We start from the raw sequence: 22,491 nt of genomic DNA on the forward strand, positions 1-22,491 counted from the left end.
ATCACTGCATTTTTTCCAAGTTGGAAACAGCCAAATTTGGAAGAGCCCAAATAATCGTGGCCTCTTCTCGATTTGATTTAGCCCGCGTGTACGGACAGCTCCGGGGGAGGGGAGTGGCGGAAACCAATAAATAAATAAATAAAGGACTCCAGCGAGCAGCCAATCAAGAAAAGCAATTTAAGTCTCTTCCTGATCCCAGAGTGTCCCCGGTGGAGTCGCTCTGAGATCATCTGGACGAGCCTGAAGCAGGATGGAGAAAATACCTCGCCTGGGTCTGGGCACCTGGAAGGTAGAGGATGCATCCCTTACCTTGTGGGGGGGGGGGCAGGAGTCCGGGGGGGGGGGAGGCTTGGCATGACCCCCGCAGGGCGAGCTGCCCACTTCTGCTCTTGCCTTCTGGGCTTTGGCCCCAAGCAAGCTGATGGCTGGTAGAGATAGGCAGGGAGAAGGAGCCCTTGCCGCTTAACGCTGGTTATTTCTCCCTCTTACCTTCTCGGAGCGTCTCTTCCTGCTGAATAATATACAGAAATGCTGATGATTTGCGCAGGTTTATTTTATATTTTGCAACTCTTGTTAGTTATTTCCGTTGCTTTTTAGTTGACTCGGGTTCTCGAAGTGAGTCAATATCATATGCAGAAAGCGATCATTTTGTTTTCTCTTGCTGCTTATTCCTTCAATTTCTTTCTTTTTTTTTTTTTTTGTCTTATTGTTAACTAGCATTTCTAGTACAATATTGAATAGTAATAGTGATAGTGGACTTTCTTGCTGCACTCCTGATCTTGCTGGAAAGGCTTCTAGTTCTAGCTTTCCTTATGACAATTTGCCCTTGGTTTTAGGTAGGTATTAATTTTTTTTAACCCTTACCCTCTGCCTTAGAATCCATTTGCTCCAAGGCAGAAGAGCGGTAAGGGCTAAACAAGGGGAATTAAGTGACTTGTCCAGGGTCATAAGCTAGGAAGGGTCTCAGGTCACATTTGAACCCAGGACCTCCCATCTCTAGACTTGGCTCTCAATCCACTGGGTCAACTAGCTCTCCCTACTTTCTAGTGTTTTCACAGAAAATAATATTCTATTTTGTCCAAAGCTTTCTTTGTATTGATAGATATAATTATATAAATTTTTATTTTGATAGTATATGTGATCATTTGTAAAATGAATCGGAGAAGGAAATGGCAAAGCACTTTAGTATCTGTGCCAATAAAACCCCAAATAGGATCATAAAGATTTCAGTCATCTGAAATGACTGTACAAAAAAAAATAATAATTCAATGAAGTCAACTTGGTTTTTGTATCTTTCAGGGAAAGTTATATGTGAATTTAACTTATACATAGATGCCATCTTGTTGGAAGAGAATCTAATTTAAAGAAACATTTTGCTCTGTAGATGAATTTGTTTTTATAGTCAGCAAAAGATAATTATAGGAGACACTTGTATTTTTTACTTCTTTCAGTCAGTCATGTGACTATTGCAGAATTTTGTTTACAAAAGTTTCCCTGTTCCTGTCTCATCCTATTTATTACATATGCTCTTGATATACTTGTGGATTATTCCCACAGGCTTTTGTAAGGATGTGAAAATAGGCATATATGTTGGTAGTTATTTATATTTCCTCAATTGCCTTTTGGGGTTCATAATATCTGTGTTTTTTCCCTAAACATTTAGTATATTGCCCTTTCAAATACCTGAGAATTGCTCCCTCAATGTCCTCTAAATTGTATTGGCTCTAGAATAAAATCCTTTGTGTATACTTGGCTTTGTCCAGGTTTTGTTCCCATGTGTGTTCCTTGTATCATTCATTGCTTTTTCCTCAAACAGCCCATTGAGAATATAATTAGAGTCCAAATATGGTGGGGCTACTGTCCTTAGTGGGAATAGGACTTATTATGGAAATTTGACTTACTTTTTCCATTTTTGTGTTTTTTGTAATCTTCATCCCAGTTTCATTCTTAACTGCTCACAGGATCATCCGGCTTAATTAGGTCTCTCACTAAGCTCTCACTCACTCTTCCTCACTCTACCTATATATTTAATTAGTTGCCAGACATTATCATTTTTATCTCCACAAGGTTTCTTAAATTTGTTTCTTTCCCTCTACAAAAAGCTGCTGCCCTACTTCAAGCCCTCATCACCTCTCTTCTGGACTTTTAGTAGGTGTCCTTGTCTCAAGTCTCTTCTCTCTCCAATTCCATCCTTCACATCCCTGCCAAAGTGATTGTGATTTCCCTAAAGTGTAAGTCCAAACCTAACACTTTGCTACGTGATATATTCCAGTGGTTCCCAACAACTTCTAGGATCAAATATTAATTCATCGTGTTTGGTATTTAAAGCCCTTTAATCAATCGGTCAATCAAATGTTTTAAAGCATCTAATAAAGTCCAGGCATTGTGGTAGGGCACTAGACTGACAAAGAATAAAAGAGAAATTAATCCCTGACTTAAAGGAGCTTAGATTTTTTTTGAGGCAGACAAAATGAACATAAAGTTACAAACGAGATTTACATGATGAGGAGGGCACTAGCAACTGGGGGATCTTAAGCTAAATTCTTAAAGGTGAATAGGAATTCTGAGTGGCAAAGATGAGGAAGAATACTTCGCAGCTTATGAGAAACAATGTTATCCACATCCAGAGAAAGAACCGTGGGAGTAGAAAGGCAGAAGAAAAATATATGATTGATCATGTGGATTGATGGGATATGATTGGGGTTTGGGCATTAAAAGATCATTCTATTGCAAATATGAATAATAAGGAAATAGGTTCTGAACAATGATACATGTAAAACCCAGTGGAATTGCTTATCAGCTCTGGGAGGGGGGAGGGAAAGAGCATGAATCTTATAACCATGGAAAAACATTCCCAATTAATTAATTAAAAGAAAAAACTTTCCAGGACCAAAATAGCTAGTTCCAAAAGCATATAGATGAGAAATGGAGCATCCTGGATGAGGAAGAGTAATAGGCCAGTTTAACTAGTCTGTAGAGTGCTTGAAGGAAAATCATATTTAATAATGCAGAAAAGGGTGGGGGGCAGCTAGGTGGCTCAGTGGATAAATGCCAGGCTCAGAGAGGATGGAGGTCCTGGGTTCAAATCTATCCTTAGATACATCCTAGCTATGTGACCCATCAAGTCACTTAACCCATTGTCTAGCTCATATCACTCTTCTGCTTTGAAAACAATACACACTATTGATTCTAAGATAGAATGTGTTAAAAAAAAAAAAAAGATGCATCATGAGTACCATCTTCTACATGAAGCCTTTTCTGATTTCCCCCATTACCATTAGTGCCATCCTTCCCAAACTACCTTGTGTGTATCTCATATATGCATTTACTTATATTTGTACCATAAGTAGTTTTATGTATGCTTGCTGTGTCCTCCATTAGGACATAAACCCCTTTCGAGGAGGGATGGTTTTCCACTTTGTCCTCAGATCCACAGTGCCTCTCACAGTTCAAGACAGTTCATGACATACTTAATAAATCTTTATTGATTTCATGACAGTTCATGACATACTTAATAAATCTTTGTTGATTTCTATTCTTTTTATTTTTCTTAATTAATTAATTGAGTGTAATTGATGTATCTGTAGAGTTGATTTTTCACCTGTTCACTTGTTCACTGGCCTCTAGAAGCAAAACTAAAAGAACATGGCTAGGCTCAAAATCTCACATGGAATGATTTTTATTTTTCTCATGCTAAAGGCTTCTCCAAATCAAGTGACTGAAGCAGTGAAGATTGCCATAGACCTGGGTTACCGCCACTTTGATTGTGCCTTTTTGTACCACAATGAAAAGGAAGTGGGAGAAGGCATCCAGCAAAAGATCAAGGAAGGCACCGTGAAACGGGAGGACCTTTTCATTGTCAGCAAGGTAGGACCTTTCTTCTGGGACAGGGGTTGGCAATGTATGGCTCTCGAGCCATATGTGGCTCTTTTGAGGGCCAGATATGGCTCTTTCTGCAGGAGCCATAAAGTCCATTTTTTTTCAGTCACTGTTACAGGAGCAGCACTGTGAGAACTGTACGGCTCTCATGGAATTACATTTTAAAAAATGTGGCGTTTATGGCTCTCACAGCCAAAAAGGTTGCGGACCCTGTTCTGGGAGAATAACCCTCGCACTCACAGCTGGGAGAATTGGCAGGATTGTTTAGAGTCCTGAAGGACATGCTGACAAATTAATCTTGTACATTGGTCAGAGACTTCATTTCTCTGGTGTGTTCATTGGCCTAACACTCTGCCAAGTACCATGACCCCATAGACTTGAGAACTCCAACAAATTAGGCCAATTCTAATGTAAATTGAGGAGAGCTACCTAGAAATTTTCATGAAAAATAAAACTATGACTCTCCAGGGGTGGCTATCAAACATATTACTTCTCTAATGTTCTCCAAGTGAAATAACCTGGAGAAAGTTCTTCTATGCTATTTATCTCACAGGCACTTCATAGGAGGCTATTGAATTATTGAATGAAATATACAAACATACATGGTCAAGTCTTACTTATCTGTAGGTAGATGATCTATTTTATAGATTATGTAAAATATTTTATACTGGATTGTCATGCTCCTGGATCCTGTGGTTCTTTCCAGACTGGTGGTTTATTCCATCATGTAATATAGCTAGAGGAAATGCAAGTCATTTAAATATCAGCAGAATAAACTTAGGAAAGAAAATTTCCAGTTCTTGGCTCTCCAAATCATATGACATGGTTTCAGATTGGGTAAAAATGACATGAATTATCACACTGTATGGATATTGCTATGAATAAATGGATATAATTATGGCTGCAGATTCATCCCTGACAACAAGGAAGAACAATCAATCAATGAGCGTTTGTGTTGGTTTTTTTAGATCTTTACAATTTCCTTTATTTCTCCTAAATTTTCAGTCATGTTAACATTATTACAAAATTCTTCATTGTAATACCTATAGAAGAAAAGTTTGTTCTAAGTACAAAAGCATCTTTTCTGCCAAGTGATCTCATTAACACTAATAAAATCTTTGAATTTCAAAGAAAATATGTCACTGAATCCAATGACTAAAAACCCATATATTCTAGAAATAGCAGCCAAAAGGAAAATGAGACATAATTATAATTATAATTTCTAAGACATGAAATTCATTTCTGATCAGAATAATAAAGAAAAGGGGAAGCTTAGTAGATTGAGAGCCAGGCCTAGAGATAGGCAGTCCTAGTTTAAATCTGGTCTCAGATACTTCCTAGCTGTGTGACTCTGGGCAAGTCATTTAACCCCCATTTCTAGTCCTTACCACTCTTTTGCCTTGGAACCAATGCACAGTATTGATTCCAAGACAGAAGGTAAGATTTAAAAAAAGACAAACAAAAAAACCCCCACCTCAATAAGTGTATTTTTAAAACTTTTCATCCTAGTAAAAGTCTATCTGCCATTTGAACTTTTTGATCTCATTTTCCCAAGCTTTCATCTTCATCCTTTAATTTCTGCAGAATTTCAGTGGAAAGTTCTTTATGATGAGGTAATTATGATGAAGCAGGAACAAAATCTTACCTTCAAATTCTGCTTTGAAATTGCTAGTATCAAGAATGGGACAGGTGAAGAGTCCGGGGAACAACATGTATTGGGGGCACAGACAGACTTTTGCAGACATCATCTTCAACAGTTTGAATATTCTGAATCTCCGTAGCATCTCTTAGCATAGCCTTTTGCACAGCCGCAGAGTTTCATTTCAACAGTAACTTGTGTTTTTAGTGGTAGCTTCTGAGTTCTCCACCACCAGCTCCCCCGTGAGTGGTTGTGTAATAACATGGTTAGTTGAGTGAAAATGTCCTCTGATGAGAAAATTTGATGAGAAATTTAACATTCAGCAGCTGTAAAATCTTCAGTTGATTTACTTTTCTCATAGTAAAATGGAAGATGAATTCACGTCTTCCTCAAATCTTTAGCCAAAAGAGAGTGTCACCCCTGAGGGTATACCAAATGTTGACAAATATAATATGACAAATATAATAATATAATATATTAACCTTCACATGAAGAGGGAACTCAAAAAGAATTTCTATTTTGCCACTGAGAAATGTTCCTGGCTTCACAAATTCTCTTGAACTGGTAAAAACTCAGATAGGCTTAACAGAATTAGAGAAAATTTCAAACATACCAAAACTTTTGGCACTGAGTTGCAGGTTCACCAATCCTTCCATTATTACTAAAACTCCCTGATGTCATAGAGAAGCTTTGCTAGATATAACTACTATACCAGAGAGCATTTCCCCAACATAATACACTTTATTGGTCCTTTTGATCTTGATGTCCAGAATGATCCCCGTAGTTAAGCAACAGAAGCAAAGGGGGCCTCTTCCTACTACTCCAGACTGGGACTTCCTATTACCCCATCCCACCTACCTCCTTATTCTCTTCCCATCTTCCCAGCAGCCATGTAGTCACGTCAAGAAGCATTTATTTTTGGGCAGAGCCAATATAATTAAAATGACGACCCTACCTATACTAATCTACTTGTTCAATGCTATCCCAATTAAATTACCAAAAAATTACCGAACTAGAAAAAAAATAATAAAATTCATTTGAAAGAACAAAAGCTCAAGAATATCAAAAGAATTAATGAAAAACTATAAAGGAAGGAGATCTAGCAATACCAGATTTTAAACTGTACTATAAAGAAGTAATTATTGAAACTATTTGATAGTGAATGAGAAATAGAAAAGTAGATCAGTGGAATAGAACAAACATAACAAACAGTAGTAACAGATTATAATAATCTTATGTTTGACAAAAGTAAAAATTCAAACTTTTGGGATAGGAATTCACTATTTGAGTGGGAAAACTAGAAAGCAGTTTGGTAGAATCTAGGTATGGACCAATTATTTTATACCATTTACTAAGATAAGATCAAAATGGATACTTGACCTAGATATAAGGGGAGATATCCTAAGCAAATTAGAACAGGGAACATTACCAATCAGTTTTATTGCTAGAAGAAGAATTGTGAATAAAAAAGAAAGCATTGTGAGATGTAAAATGGATCATTTTTATTACATTAAGCTAAAAAGGCTTTGTGCAAATAAAACTAAGGTAGCCAAGATTAAAAGGAAAGCAGAAAATTGGGGCAAATTTTTATAGACAGTTTCTCAGACAGAGGTCTCATATCTAAAATATGTAGAGAACTGTGTTGAATTTATAAGACTGTGAGCCATTTCCCAACTGATAAATGGTCAAAGGATATGAATAGACAGTTTTTGAATGAAGAAATCCCAAATGGGGACATATACACTGTTGGTATAACTGTGGAACTATAAACTGATCAAGCTATTTTGGAAAGCAATCTGGAATTATGCCTAAAGAGTTATAAAACTATCTATACCCCCTTGACCCAGTGATATTAAGTTTATTTCCTATGGGGAAGAAAGGACAAGAACCTATGTTTTCTTTTTAAAACCTTACCTTTTGTCTTAGTATCAAATCTAAGACAGAAGAGTAGCAAGGGATAGGCAACTGAGGTTAAGTGATCTTCCCAGAGTCACACAACTAGGAAGTGTCTGAGGTCAGATTTGAACACAGGACCTCATCTCCAGAGGTGGCTCTCTCTCTACTCTTCTACCTTTCCCAAGAGCCTACCTATATGTTTTAAAATATTTATAGCAGTTCTCTTTGTGGTGGCGAAAAACTGGAAATTGAAGGGATGCCCATCAATTGGGAAATGACTAAATAAATTTTAGCATATTATTGGGATGGAATACCACTGAGCCATAAAAAATGCTGAGCAGGTTAATTTTAAGAAAACATGGAAAGACCTACATAAAATTATAAAGAATGAAATGAGCAGGACCAAGAGAAACTTATATACAACAACACAAATATTGTTATAGAATAACTTGGGTATGCCCAAAGAACTGATACATTACAAATAAGCAAGACATGGTTTTATATTTACTTTTTTTTTTTTTTGTACCTTCTCCAGTACAGGAAGGTGAAAGAGGGAGAGACCTGAGAACTTTAATGTAACAAACAAAAAGTAAAGCAAAAACAAACAAAACAAAAACCACACACACACAAAAGAAAACCCCAAGCATTTAATAAGAACACATCTGGAGATACAAAGTCAAAAAGTAAAATAATCCCTAATCTCCAAGAGTTTACAGCCCACCAATAAACAAATTTACAAATCAGGGTTCCATTTTGGCTTATTTGTTACTTAAAATGAGACCCTTTGACTAATTTACTGGTGGAAACCCTATCAAATTGTTGGCTGAGTCTTCTTTCAAATGAAAATTTAATTTATAAAATTACAATTTACTTGGGAAAATTTTAAGCACACAATTTGCTTATGGATTCTAATGGCTTCAATGAAACAAGACGTTAAGTTTCTTTGAAGTATGGATGGTTTCATTTTTCCTTTGGATCTATCCCATAACAGTGACTGGCACATAGTAGACATTTAATCAATGTTTGATTGATTGATCGAATCACTATATTGAACAAGTTAAGTTGGAAATGTACTTCTTTGTAAAATCACAGTTTTCATATGTGTTTATGTGTTTTAAATGCCCAGTTTTTTTAACTTTTCTATGAATTGCCTCTTTTGTCCCTTTGACCCTAACATCATTACCACTGGATTTTTACAAACTGGGATAGTGCTTGCTGTATTTTTTAAAAAAATAATTTTTGTAATATTTAAAATAGTTAAGATACTCAGTTAACTCCCTCCTTCCTCTCCCCCATTAAAGTAGGCATTATTTAACAAAAATATATACATATATAAATACATATATAAAACTATGTCTTACTTATTTCTATTTATCAGTTCTTTCCCTGGAGCCAAGTATTAATTTTTATGTTTGTCCTCTGGTGCTAATTAACTTGCGTGAATCTCTTTGGATTATGGAACTGGTTGTGTTAGACAACCTACCTCACCTCTGTCTGGGAGAGTCTAACATGATAACTTAGCATGTTTATATGATGGTAGTTCTTTTACTCTCCCTCTTGATAGCTGTGGAATACCTTCCACCAGAAGGACCTGGTGAGGAGTGCTTGCCAAAAGAGCCTGAAGGACCTACAACTGAACTATTTGGACCTTTACCTCATTCACTGGCCTATGGGATTTAAGGTACAGTATGGTAATTATCATTCAGACTTAGTCCCTTTTCTACCTGTAAGCATAGGGAGTGGCTGTTACTCAGATTTACAACTTTGGAGTCTATTTCAGAGGAAGCTGATGAAATCTTATTTTTTCTTCGTGTTCTCCTTCCCTTAATTTGTTTGAATTCCATTGTAGAAAGTAGACTTCTTGATTCCGTGGCATTTTTTTTTTTTTTTGGCTTTCTATTCCCAGCAGCTAGAACAGTATCTTGCAAATCATATGTTCTAAATACATTTTTTTTGAACTAAATTCAGTGGGAATAGTAGGTTTTATTCCCAGTTTTGTCACCAGTTAGTTATATCCCCTCCTACAAATCCTTTAACCTCTTTAGAGCTCAGTTTCCTCATCTGAGGAAGAATGGGTTTAGATTAGATGATCTCAAAGATATCTTCCATCTCTAACATTCATAATTTTAACCTTCCAAGGTACACAAAGCTTAGTTTCTTCATGGAGCTTCTGTGGTTAGAAGATAACAATAGGCAGTAGAAATGCTTTGCCTCCTGGGAATAGCTGCTGGGGATTTCCAGAGTGATTTTCTGACTTCTTATATATTTTCTCTGCTTTATTTCTTTTGTACAGTTACATCTAGAGCTTTTAAATATGTCCTGAGGTTGTTGGAACAGAATCTCAGAGAGTGACTATTAAAAATAATACCTAAAGTGAATCAGAAAGTCCTTTTTCAGGACCAGAATGCTGACAGCCAGCTCCTAGCAAGGTTCCAAAAATGCAGTTACCTAGGGAGAGGATCAAAGCAGACACAACACAACACAGGTCCTCAGGGCTCCTGCAAAAAAACAGTCCATGTCAGGGAATCTGAACAATGCAGGTATATGATTCCTATTTCACATTGTGGGAAGGGAATTTCCCTTTCAATTATGTCACTTCGTTTTCAATCAGTGACCTGGAGGTCCTTTACCATTGAGATGTGCAAGTACAGAGAAAGGAAGTTGAAAGCAACCAGACGGGAAACTGATTCCATAAGCACTGCCCCTTGGGTGGTGCCAGGCAAATTAAGAAACTATGATTGGTTCCTGAGATGTGATGTAGGACAGCTAGTGGGTGGAGAAAATTGCTCTCTCTCTCACACCCTTCTGGCTGGAGCTTGGAACCTGAAGGAACCCCTGTTGGTGGTGAGCTTCAGTCCATCAAATGGCAAATTGGGTAGTAAGCTAAGCTACTCTACCTCTTTCCTACATTTCCCTCTCTTTACTATCATTACTTTGATGTAATAAAGCTACTAAAGCTATTAGCAGCCTCGTGATTTAATTTTAACCATTACAACAGACAATTACCAGCATCTGGATCTTTTACCTTTTTTTTGGTAAAATTTTCTGTCTTGGAATCAATGCTGAGTTTCAATTCCAAGGCAGAAGAGTAGCAAGGGCTAGGCAATAGGGGTTAAGTGACTTTCCTAGAGTCATAGCTAGGAAGTATCTGAGATCAGATTTGAACCCACAATTCCCTGTCTCCTGGCTATCTATCCACTGAGCCACCTAACTGTCCTGCTGGATCATTTACCATTTAATTAAATTCATTATTTAATTGCTTAATTATTTAATTAATTGATTGATAATTGTTTTTAATTAATTAATATAAATGTCGTTTATATTAATTAATAATTTAACATGCCCCCAAATCTCCTTGGTTGTAACCAGCTTAATAATTATTTCCAGCAAGCACTTTTCTCCTTCCTTAAATCTCTTTATTACACATGGTCTTTGAACTACCTGAATGGCCATGAATTAGAGCTGTTTCCAAAAAAGTGATGCTGATTAACTGAGTGGCTGCTAGCTCCACTGCTACCCCAGGTTTTAGTGCTATTACTTTGGAAAATGCCTATGTGAGAGGCATTTTGACCACCATCTTGAATTATATGTTCTGTTAGTTATATCTAGGATATCAACCCATATCTCTCTCCCTTCTCTATCATTGGTCTTCAGCCTACTAAACTGATATATATCATACTTTTGAGTCTTCTGCCAGCCTGGTTTCCTTACTCTGTTCCACCTTATCAGTTAAATTCTTTAACCACTCAATAAATGTTTATTAAACATTCTAAAATTCTTATTCCACTGCCTCTTGTGATATAGGGGTAATTCTAGTTTCTCAAAGGGAATGCCAGCTTAATGTAAGGTATTACTGAAATGAAAAGACCTTGGCCAGCTAGGTTGCTCGGGCCAGATCTAGAGATGGAAAAAACTGGGTTCAAATCTGACCTCAGACACTTCCTAGTGGTTGTTATAATAAATGATACTCCTCTACTAGATGTATGTAGATGAAGTATAGAGAAAGGATGGGATGACACCTCCCTCCTTTATAACAGTTGCCCAGGCAGGCTCCTTTAGGTCAATGGATGATATCCCTTCCGGACCCACCTGGGGTTAATTGATATTATATAATGGGCTCTTTAGCTTGGTAATGTTGGTATCTGACTGCATCTCTCCCTTCCCAAAGAAGCTTTGAATAACCACTTCAGGAAGGTACTTTAAAACTTTGATTGTATTTAACAAAGAAGGATAATGGGATTGGATAGAGGTTTTGGGAGACCCTAATTAAAATGATGGTGAATCTCTAAACTGTAGGCAAGAAAATGAATTAGGATGGTTAGCTTCTCTTTGGTACAGCCTGGCCACAGCCACACTAGAGTAGGCAAACTGCTGTAGATGTTTCAGCTTCTTCACTAGATGATATGCCTAACCAGTTTGAGATATCTACCCTTTCCACCTTCTTCTTCTCCTGCCCACTTCCCAGATCCGTCCCAGGCCCTGGGAAACCTAGATAACTAAAATGATTGACTTCCTAATTTCTAGGGGCAGTAGAATCAGAGATGATGGTCTGGGTACAGGTTGTTGATGGTACAGGAACAAACAGGAGGAGCTTGCAAGGTTGAGTCTGCAAGTCTCAATCCCACAAAAGACCAGGATCCACTGATCTCAGGTCTTCGGGAAAGAAAGAAACCCCTGCCAGGGCTGCCAGGGTGGTTTTATACCCCCCTGGGCTAACTACCCCCTCCTGTGTCCGCATGCCCCTCTGGGAACATTCTGACATCCAACGGATTCACCTGTCAATCACAGTGTGGACTCCTGACTCCCAGAGATTCAATATAACTGGTATGACCTTAGGCAAATCACTTAACCACAGTTGGCTAGCCCTTACCCCTCTTCTGCCATGGAACCAATACTTAGTATCAATTCTAAGACAAAAAGTAAGAGATTGGAAAAAAAAGATGAAAATGACTTGGTAAGAAATACTTGGACCACTGTTCTGAGTAGTCCCCTACCCATCCTAAATCAGATTCCATTCCTGTGTTAATTTTCTATCAATATTACCCAGTTTAACGTATTAATAGACTTTAACATATATTTAGTCAGTTAAAGATAATTAACTAGGCTTAAATCAGAATATAATCTGGATAAATAAATATAATTAGATTAGGTTTATAGTTGACTAGAATGTTCTTTTATGTTAAACTTTAATTTGTCTGCATGATTTATAAGATAGTAGAAAGAAGTCTCCACCCTAGACATAATGGCTTAAGTACTACATGTTAGAGATGTCATAAATTTCAGTGGCAAGTTCCCAAGATATATTAAGATCCCTTCCACCCTTTGTGACCCTTTCTGTTACTCATCTGGGATAGCTTAGACCAGAGCTGGACCCAGGGTCCAGCAGCCTGACCTAGATTACCCCGAATGCCTAATAGTCATTCTAAAGGTTTGCAATTCACCAAATGAAATTACACTTTGTACTACACTGTCTGGACCATCTGGGATTCAAAGCCTATGATGTGGGCCTTGAAAGATATAAAATCTGTACTCTGGTGCAAATTTGGGTCTTAGACAATGAAGAAGGTCTAGGATCCTATTTGTTGAAGGGGGCCAGGTCTCTTTCATAATTATTGGCTTGGAGTTCTGCCTTGGTTTTTTTGTTTTGTTTTGTTTTGTTTTGTTTTTATTGTAGATTGGACAAATTTTTGGCATTACACCTTGTGTATGATCCTGATGATAGATGTCTTCTGTCTTCTCAAAACATGTATTTTAAGATATTTTCAGGCATCTCCTAATACTTGTTAAACTCACTTTTCTTAAATCAAATAATACTGTCAGAAGTCATGTAGAAAGTACTAGGTCTTAGGATCATAAATTCAGAGATATAAAGTTGGGAGAATCCTCAGAGATTAGATAGACCAACACCATTTAGCAGATGACTAAACAAAGTAAGGAGATTTAGTTTCTTGCCCAAGATCTCATAGATAATAAATATCAGAAGTGAGTAAGGATTAGGAGATATAGGACAAGAAAATGAAAGATCTAAGGCCATGAATGATGTTTTTCTCATTGCTGCTGGAGGAAGGTGAGGATTGTATAAAAGAAACATTTAAGGGAAATGAATAGCTAAATAAGAAGATTGGTGCCTGAGACCAAGAGTTGGATTTCTGGTTTGAAATAGAGGAATGATGAGCTCTTGAGCAGAGACTGGTGTTTAATAAGGGATCGAAAGAATTCATTTGCTTGTAGCCTTGCAAGTTTAATCAAAAGGGCTTTAAATAGAAAAAGAAGAATAAAATCACTTATGTATGTATCTGCCAAGTATACAAATTAACTACAATTCAGGAAGAAAAGCAGTAGAGTCCCAAAAATTCACAGGAAGCAAAAGCCAAGAAAGGAGTCAGTAATAAAAATCATGACCTCCAACATTCATGTAAAAAATTATACTGCCAATTATGCCTTGCCAAACCCAATCTTGTTTTACTTCCATCTTCTTCTTCTTCCTCTGCTTCTACTTACTATTGAACAGATCTGAAGGAAGCAACAGAACTGAGCTGTCTGGGTCCTTACAAGTTTCTGTTATCTAACCTTAAGTTTGTAGCAATCTTTTTACTCCTCCCCAATTCATTCTTTTTCCTACTTCCCACTGAAATTATTTGAGATCTTTTCTTCTCTCCTCTAACCAATTATACTTTCTCCTCAGCTGAGGACCTTGTTTCATACATTACTTAAAAAAAAAAAGTCCACTCACTGTGAGCTCTCTCTTCTCTTTTTTTAATATCTCAAAGCTCCTTCTTTATTCTAGTCTCTGAAGTTGGAAGAATTTTCTCCTCGACATAATCCTTTGTGTTACCTGTTCCCTTGGTCCCCACTTTGCCCTCACTCTTGTCTTCCCAGCATATTTTCTTCTCAGTCATTCTGACTCTCTATCTTCAATCTCTCCCTATTTACTAATTTCTTCCTTGCTGACTACAAACATATCTAGGTCTCACGATCTTTAAAAATTCTTGTCTGGAGAAAACGAGGTAGCAGAGTGGACAGAGAGCCAGGCCTGGGGTCAAGAGAATCTGGGTTCAAATATGGCATCAGATATTTCCTATCCGTGTGACCTTGCGCACTTAACCCTATTTGCCTAACCCTTGCTGCTCTTCTGCCTTGGAACCAATACATAGTATTAAGTCTAAGGCATAAAGTAATTGTTAAAAAGAAAAAAAGGAAGTTAAGGAGAGAGAACTTTTGTTCTACTCAATAAGGATAACAAAAAGAGAGCTGTATTAAGCTAATTTCCTTATCTTAACAGGCAGGAGGTGATGATTTACCCAAAGATGAGAATGGGATGGCCATTGCCAGTGACACAGACTACTTGGACACATGGGAGGTGAGCCTACACTCTTACAGATGAAAATTGCTTACATTCCACTTTTGGTTTAGGAAGTTGTAGGGTCTTCATCAAGAGTGACTGCCTTGGAATCTACCAGAGGTGGAGCCAAGATGGCAGATTAGCAGTACAAAAAGCTGGAACTGCTCTGAGAATCCTCTCCAACCAACCTTAAAATAACACTTCAAAATGAATACTGGAGTTACAGAACCAACAAGAGAGAAATAACTCTCCTACAGAAAACAACTTCAAAAGTAGGCAGAGATGGTTTATTTCACTGGACTGAGAGGGGAGCTGAAAGTAAAACCCCCGCACTGAGGAGTACAAGCCACCTATCCCCTGCCTATTGTTCAAGGTAGGGGCACAAGCCAACATCAAGATCCCCAAGAAATTGCCTAATCCAACAGCAGAGCACTCCACACTGACTCCTTAAAGCTCCAAACCCTAGCGCAAGCCTATAGTGAGCCCCCAAGCCCTGGTGCAAAGCAGTCCATAATACCTTGTTGGTTAAAGCCCAAGAGGAGGTCCAGAGTCCGTGCCCAAGCCTGTAGTGAGGCCCAAGTTCCATTGTATGGCAGGGCACCAGGCTGGTACAAGCCCAGAGTGAGACTCTAAGCCTCTGTCCAAGCCAACAATGAAGGCCTAGACTCCCATGGAAACTCCAGGTCAAGGCAAGCTATGCCTGGCTGGGTACTAGCCTCAGGGTAGGCCCAGAGCCCTGACCCAGCCTGCACTGAAGCCCCAAGCCCTGGGGCAAGCAGTCTGCACAAGGATGCTCTAACCCCTGCAAGCTATCAGCAATTTCTAAAGGAGTTTGAATCAGCAGTGGGAGGTGGCTTTCAAAGCTCTCAGCCCACAGGCTGTCATACCACCTTGGAAGAACTGAAACCTTCAGAAAACTAAAACTAAACCTTCAGCTTTAAACAGAGTCCACCTTTAAGACAAAAGTAAAATTTTAAAAATTTAAAAATTTTTTAAAAATAGCCTGGAAAAATGAGCAAATGGCAAACAAAAAAACACCTAAACATAGAAAATTTTTATGATGACAAAGAAGAGCAAGACACAGACTCAAAAGGGGACAGAGAGATCAAAGCAGTTAGAAAACAAGGCAGAAGAAAAATGGGGAAAAGAAATTAAAGTAATACAAAAAGAAAGTAATAATGATAAATAACAATAATAATACAATTAAAAATAACAGTGATAAAAAAGCAGAATTGGCCAAATGGAAAAGAAGCACAAAAATCCAATGTAGAAAAGCGTTGGGGCCCTGTGCAATTCACTTAACACTATCTGCTTCAGTTTCTTCATCTGTAAATTGAACTGAAGAAGGAAATCGCAAACCACCTCAGTTTCTTTGCCAAGAAAACCCCGAACAGGGTCATAAAGAATCAGATATAACTGAAAAAATTGAACCACAATAATACAAATTTATAATGGATCCTATCAGAACTGTTGCTTGATTTTCTCTAACATCACTCAGCAACATATGGATAGGAGCAAAGGTGGTGAATGATGGGAGTAAGCTAAGGCAAGCCATATTTGGTGATATGATAAGGGAGCTAGAGATTCAAGAGAGGAGGATAATGTAAAGTTGAACTGGTTCACTAAAGGGCCAAGAAGGGGAAAAGAGTGGCTAGTGCACAGAGGATGGCCTGGAAGAGAATACAGTGTGGGGGAGTTGTGGCCAGGGAAGGGGGTTTTGGTCTGGGAGTTACAGAAATGGCAAGTGAATTCATGCCCTTTCCAGAATCGTTGGCAATATTTATTTAATTACTATTGCCAGAGCAAGAGATAGAAAGCTGAAGAGGCTGGGGAAAGAGGAGAAATATGGATCTGTGGCAGGGCAGATGGCAAGATGTCTGGAGTGGATAGATAGGAAGTATTTTAAAGGGTTATATATATATATTAGGGTTATATGGCATTCCATAGGGCAGAGCTGTCCAAAACAGAGTAGATTAACTCCATCTCCTCCTCTCCCCAGGGAAACATGGATTTGGGGGGTGGGGGTTTGCTCTGATTGGAAGAATGGGGATAAAGAGGCAAAGTCATAGGGTCATCAATTTAACATTTATTTCCTGGAGTTAATATGGGGATCAAATAAAGTAATATTAGTAAAGTGCTTAGTAGTGCTTGGCACATCTTAAGGACTTAATGACTTCTTCCTTCTTCCTTCCTTCCTTCCTTCCTTCTTTCCTTCCTTCCTTCCTTCCTTCCTTCCTTCTTTCCTTCTTTCCTTCCTTCCTTCCTTCTTTCCTTCCTTCCTTCCTTCTTTCCTTCCTTCCTTCCTTCCTTCCTTCTTTCCTTCCTTCCTTCCTTTCTTCCTTCCTTCCTTCTCTCCCTCTCTCTCTCATATGTTAAATGTACTTTCTGTTCTCTTGTAGGCTATGGAGGATCTATTGAGTGAGGGCCTGGTGAAAGCTATTGGAGTTTCAAACTTCAACCACAAACAAATTGAGAGACTTCTGAACAAGCCTGGTTTACGATTCAAGCCCACAAACAACCAGGTGAGTTGTTTGTTGTAAAAGAGTTGGAGAATTTGCCAATAGATACAAATGTCTTTTCCGTTTTATTCCTCTATTAGAATTAACCCTCTCTGATTGCCCATGATAAATTGTTGGTTATGTTAACAGGCAGGTAGGCAAGAGCCTGTTTCCAAGGTTAGCTTACCTGAAGTCAAGTGAGATTTTTTCTTACAATACACGTCCTGTGACATCATTTTCCCATGGAACAGAAATCTTCTGGTTTGGTTGTGAGCTAGCCTGCATTTCTACAAGGGTTATCACATATTATTATTAGTCATTCAATAAGTCTTTATCAAGCATTTACCACGTGCCAGGAAATATGCTAGGGATACAAATACAATGAGTGAAACAATCCCTAGTGGCAAAGAACTAGTTATAGGGTGGAATCCTAAACGTGCTGCTCCAAGTATATGGAGATTTATTTTCATAATCCCATGTTAAGGATGTAAGATTTCCAGACTGTTGGGTGACTCGGTAGATAGAGAAGCCAGGCCTGGAGATGGGAGGTCCTGGGTTCAAATTTGATCTCAGACACATCCTAGCCAGTGTTTTCAGAGACAGAAATGGGGACTAGAGTGTCCTTTGTGGCTTGAGAGAGTTCATGGAAAAAGGAATATGTTAAAAGACTAGAAATAGAGGAAGGAACCAGGTTGGGATGAACCTTAAATGCCAAAAGGAGATTTGATCCTAGGGGTAATAGGGGATTTTAGATAAGAATTTAAAGAGGAATTTTTGCAGTTGGGGGTGGTGGTGATGGAATGCTTTATCTTTATCTTTATCTTTTATTTAAATCTGTGCTTTACTTTGGCAATAGTATGGAGGATAGCTTGGAGTGGGAGATGTGAGACAGGGAATCTAATCCAAAGGCTATTGCAGGGACAGCTAGGTAGAGAGTGCCAGGTCTGGAGTTGGGAAGACTTGGGTTCAAATCTAGCCTCCGATACTTCCCATTTATGCCACCCTGAGCAAGTCACTTAACCCAAATTGCCTAGCCCTTTCTGTTTTTCTTCCTTGGAACCAATACTTCATATCAATTCTAAGGCAAAGAAGGTAAGGAGTTTTTTTTAAAAAAGCTATTGAAATGGTCTAAATAAAAATTAATGAAGGCCTAAACTCAAGTGGTGGCGGTGTGAATCCAAGTGGAAATATATCTTATAGGAGAAATGTTGTGGAGACAGAAATGACAAAATTTGGCAACAAACTAGATGTTGAATAGCCAGGGGACTCTGTGGCCCCACTTTCTCAGGCCTGGCTCCTGTTATACAATGCCAGTTTGCTTAAGGCTTTTATTGTACCCAGTTCTAATTAGAACTGGCTGCTGAAAGTCTCCCTCTAGCTTGCTAATGGTTCACAATTATAATTCTTCCTCGCTCCTTTTGAAAAGACCTCCTTTGTTCATTTTTAGATATCCCCTTTTGTTACTCTTCTGTGATGCTCCCTAACCCCATCACCCCATTGTGACAAGAAGCTGTCCCAGCAGGATCTTTGTTTGAAAATCTGTGTATACCAGGGACACTGGCAGCCATGGGTCTTCAGCTGTAGCTAATGTGTCTCTCACTGCCCATCCGGAGCGCCGCTTTGCACACTGCCCCATGGAACAGTGCATTAAGCAGATGGCATGTAACTCTCCCTGCTGAAATGCTTATTCATACACTGAAAGGCTAGACTTGGCCATGCATAGTAATAAACCTAGTGTTTATTAATCCTGGTATTGCTGCATGCGATCCACCCAAACTCTGCCCTAAATTTGATGACATATATGTGGGCTCAGAGAAAGTGAGGCATTGAGGTTGTTAGCTGGGTGACCAGAAAGATGGTGGTGCCTTCAATAGAAGAGAACAATTCAGAAGAGAGATGGTTTGGGTTGGGGGAGATTTAGACATGTTGAGTTTGAGATATTCTGGGATCTTCAGTTCCAAATGTCTAATAGGCAAACGGCAATGTGGGATTGTAGTTCAGGAAAGAGGCTAGGGTGAACAAATAGATAGGAATACCATCTGCATAGAGATGCAGAGTCACAAGTGAAAAAATATAGGAATATAGATCAGGTGCTACTCCCACAATTAGTGGCTTTGGCATGAAGGGAAATCCAGCAGAAGAGACTGAGGTGTAGAAGTAGAAAGATAGGAAGTGTTAGAAGATGAGAAGACATTTGTTAATTCGGTGGTAGGCATTTTGGAGCATATAATGGAAAAGGATAGTAGATCTGGAGTAGGGTAGGATTATGGTGCATGTGAAAGAGAGAGTGAACAGCTGGAGTTGGGGAGGTAGCCAGGGCTTTTTTTAAACCTTTAACTTCTGTGTATTGTCTCATAGGTGGAAGATTGGTAAGGGTGGGCAATGGGGGTCAAGTGACTTGCCCAGGGTCACACAGCTGGGAAGTGTCTGAGGTCACATTTGAACCTAGGACCTCCCGTCTCCAGGCCTGACTCTCAATCCACTGAGCTACCCAGCTGCCCCGCCCCCCATTCCTATTCTTAAGAAATATTAGGATGTTTAAAGGGCCCTAAACTTCATCTTGTCAAAACCTCTCATTTTACAGAGGAGGAAACTCAGATTTATCTTTCTAGCCTTCTACATTATTCTCCTACATGTACCCTACAGTTCAACTATACTGACCTATTGTTTTTCTTCATATACAAAATACTCAATCTCTTTGCTTTCATTCTGGCTGTGCTTCTTGTCTGGAATGCTCTCACTCTTCAACTCCATCTTTTAAAATATTCAGTTTCCTTCAAGATTCAGTTGAAACATCAGAAGGACTTTCCTGGTCCCTTTCCCTCTAACCTAAACCCTCTAAGGCTTTCTTCCACATTCTCATTATTCCAGGGTCTTTTATCAAGCCAAGCATTCTAACTGGGAGCTCTACCCTCTTTGCAAGAACTGGCTGCCATAACATTACCAGAACGTTTTTTCTCTCTTTATCCGAAAGTCTGTTCACAATTGGTAGGGTATTGCTAAGAACCTGACCATAAAAAACCTGAAGGGTTAACATGATTTCTTTTTTAATATAAGTTGTGAATCTGATTTTAGATAGAGAGCCACCCATTTTGTACTCAGGAGAAGCTGATCGACTATTGCCATTCCAAAGGTATTTCTGTGACAGCCTATCGTCCACTTGGGGGCACAAGGTGAGAATGTTTTGTTGACTCATTTCTGCCGTCAGGGAGCTCTCATTCTACCGGGGGAAATGATATTTACACAAGTAAATATAAATTATATATGAAATAATTTCACAGGGTTGGGGCACTAGAAACTGGGTTGATCAGCAATGGCCTTGTGTGTAGGGGGAGCACAAGAGCTGAGCTCTGAAGGAGGCGAGGAATTCTGCAAGGCGCTGGTGAAGAGAGAGTATAGACCAGATCTGGAAGCTGGTCTGTACATGAGATATTGTGTATATAGAATAGTAAGGAGGACATTTTGGGTAGAATGTACAGTGCGTGGGGCACGGTAAGAAAAGGAAAGCTTAGAAAGGAGCCAGATTGTGAATTTTTCAAATATTTAACACATGGAGTTTGTATCCTAGAGGCCACTGAAGCTTTTTGTATAAGGGGGTGACAACATGAGATCCTTGTTTTAATAATTAATTTGATTGTTTATTTATTATTAATTGATTAACCTAATTCTTAATTAATTATTGATACTGTTCATCTATAGAAAGATAGATTAGAGAAGGGAGAATATGGAAGCAGGAGACCCATTAGGAGTCTAGTGTTAAGAGTCCAGAGGAGTGGTGATGAGGGGATAGAAAAAGTTGGATTGGTAGTTAGTCTTCTGTTTAACTCCCTTGTTCTCCCTCTCTCTAGTAATGTCTCCAATGAACCCATTATTAAGAAGATTGCAGAAAAATACAAGAAATCTGAAGCTCAGGTACAGGAATTAGAAAGTACCCCCATACTTCATGATGATTCAACAAACTTAACTAAACATTTTTGGGTGGCTTCCATGTAAAACATATTAAACTAGGCTCCGTGGGATATCCAGAGGTAAATAAAATCCTGTCCCTGCTTTCAAGGATCTTGGAGTCTATTAGAACAAATAAAGCATATACTTGTGTTGGCGGCATAGCTCTAATGTCAGCACTGTCTTAGTTCCACTTCAGCTGGGATGAACTGAATCACTCATGAGCCAATGAACATTTATGAAATGAGGTTTGCTAAAACAGTGAGAACATGCAACATGTAGACACTAGTACTTAGCTGCTCTGGACAAGATCCCTCGTGCCTCTTTATGGAGATGCGAACGATGGGCAGGTCATCAGAGTGACCTGTGTGCTCTTGGACAGCTACCGAGCCTGAGAGGCTTAGATTCCACAGGACTGAGATTTTGTATACCTACAAACACGATCAGAAATCCGGGGCAATAAGGTCCTGAGGCAGCTTTGTCCTGGTCCTGCCTAGTGTTAACTGAAGGACGAAGAGGGGAAGAGAAGGAAACTACATTAAGGAAAGTAAAGCTTGTCAAGCCCTTGAGGTAGCTTTGTTTTCTTTTACATAAATCTTCCCAAATTGTAGGTGGAAGGAAAGAAGCTACATTAGGGAATCCCTGGCCCTAACATATCTGACCCTTTAGTTGCAAGGTCTTAAGGAACTTCTAGAGGACTTTCCACCATTTAAATGCTTGGAGGGCTTTTATTAGACAGTCTTCCTAAGGGAAAAAGGGGGAAACAGAATAAAACAGAAAGGTGGAGAAGAATAAAGGCCAGAAATCCTAAATTTTTCCTTTCTCCTTCTGAAAGGCATGCCTCAAATCTTAATCTGATCCATGTGGTGAATGATGACAAATGTTTAAAGAGTCCTGGGCCTTTCAGGGTCATAAGGGTCTAAGGAGATAAATGGCTGGACAGCCTACTTTAGATCTTTCAGGGTTGTTATGTACCCTACTTGAAAAGGATGACTTGGTAAATGAGGGCCATCAGGATACTCAGGTGGGGAATGTGGGTTCTCTTAAAATCTAGAGTCAAATAAGTCTTTGGGCTTCCTTTTTAGATTGTGGAGAAACCAGAATAATAACTTCTGAATTATGCCCGGAATCCTCTGGGTTTTCCTTTCTCACTGTTTTCCTAAAAATTTGACTAAGTGGATTGGACCTTGGATTTTCTTAAGGTTAATTCTTGCCCTTGTCCCTCGTAGTTAGGCCAGCATCTGGTCTAGGGCCCTTGCCACAGTTCCCTCATCTTACCCAGTTAACATTAT

At 38.8% G+C, this 22,491-nt stretch overlaps 1 protein-coding gene and 1 pseudogene across 1 annotated transcript in view; one reads left to right on the forward strand and one right to left on the reverse strand.

The window, feature by feature from the left end:
- Window positions 1–214: 214 nt before the first annotated feature.
- Window positions 215–22,491, forward strand: part of AKR1E2 (aldo-keto reductase family 1 member E2) — a 33,984-nt gene continuing 11,707 nt past the window's right edge. Inside the window, exons 1-7 of the mRNA XM_044679481.1 lie at window positions 215–289; window positions 3,700–3,867; window positions 8,979–9,095; window positions 14,697–14,774; window positions 17,156–17,278; window positions 20,330–20,427; window positions 21,103–21,166. Of these exons, the coding sequence (XP_044535416.1) occupies window positions 251–289; window positions 3,700–3,867; window positions 8,979–9,095; window positions 14,697–14,774; window positions 17,156–17,278; window positions 20,330–20,427; window positions 21,103–21,166 (687 nt within the window). The 5' untranslated portion in view covers window positions 215–250. The remainder of the gene's footprint in view (window positions 290–3,699; window positions 3,868–8,978; window positions 9,096–14,696; window positions 14,775–17,155; window positions 17,279–20,329; window positions 20,428–21,102; window positions 21,167–22,491) is intronic.
- Window positions 5,451–8,938, reverse strand: LOC123249228 (annotated as a pseudogene).

This window comes from Gracilinanus agilis, chromosome 5 (assembly GCF_016433145.1).
Source record: "Gracilinanus agilis isolate LMUSP501 chromosome 5, AgileGrace, whole genome shotgun sequence".
In the NCBI taxonomy this organism is placed as follows: Eukaryota; Metazoa; Chordata; class Mammalia; order Didelphimorphia; family Didelphidae; genus Gracilinanus; species Gracilinanus agilis.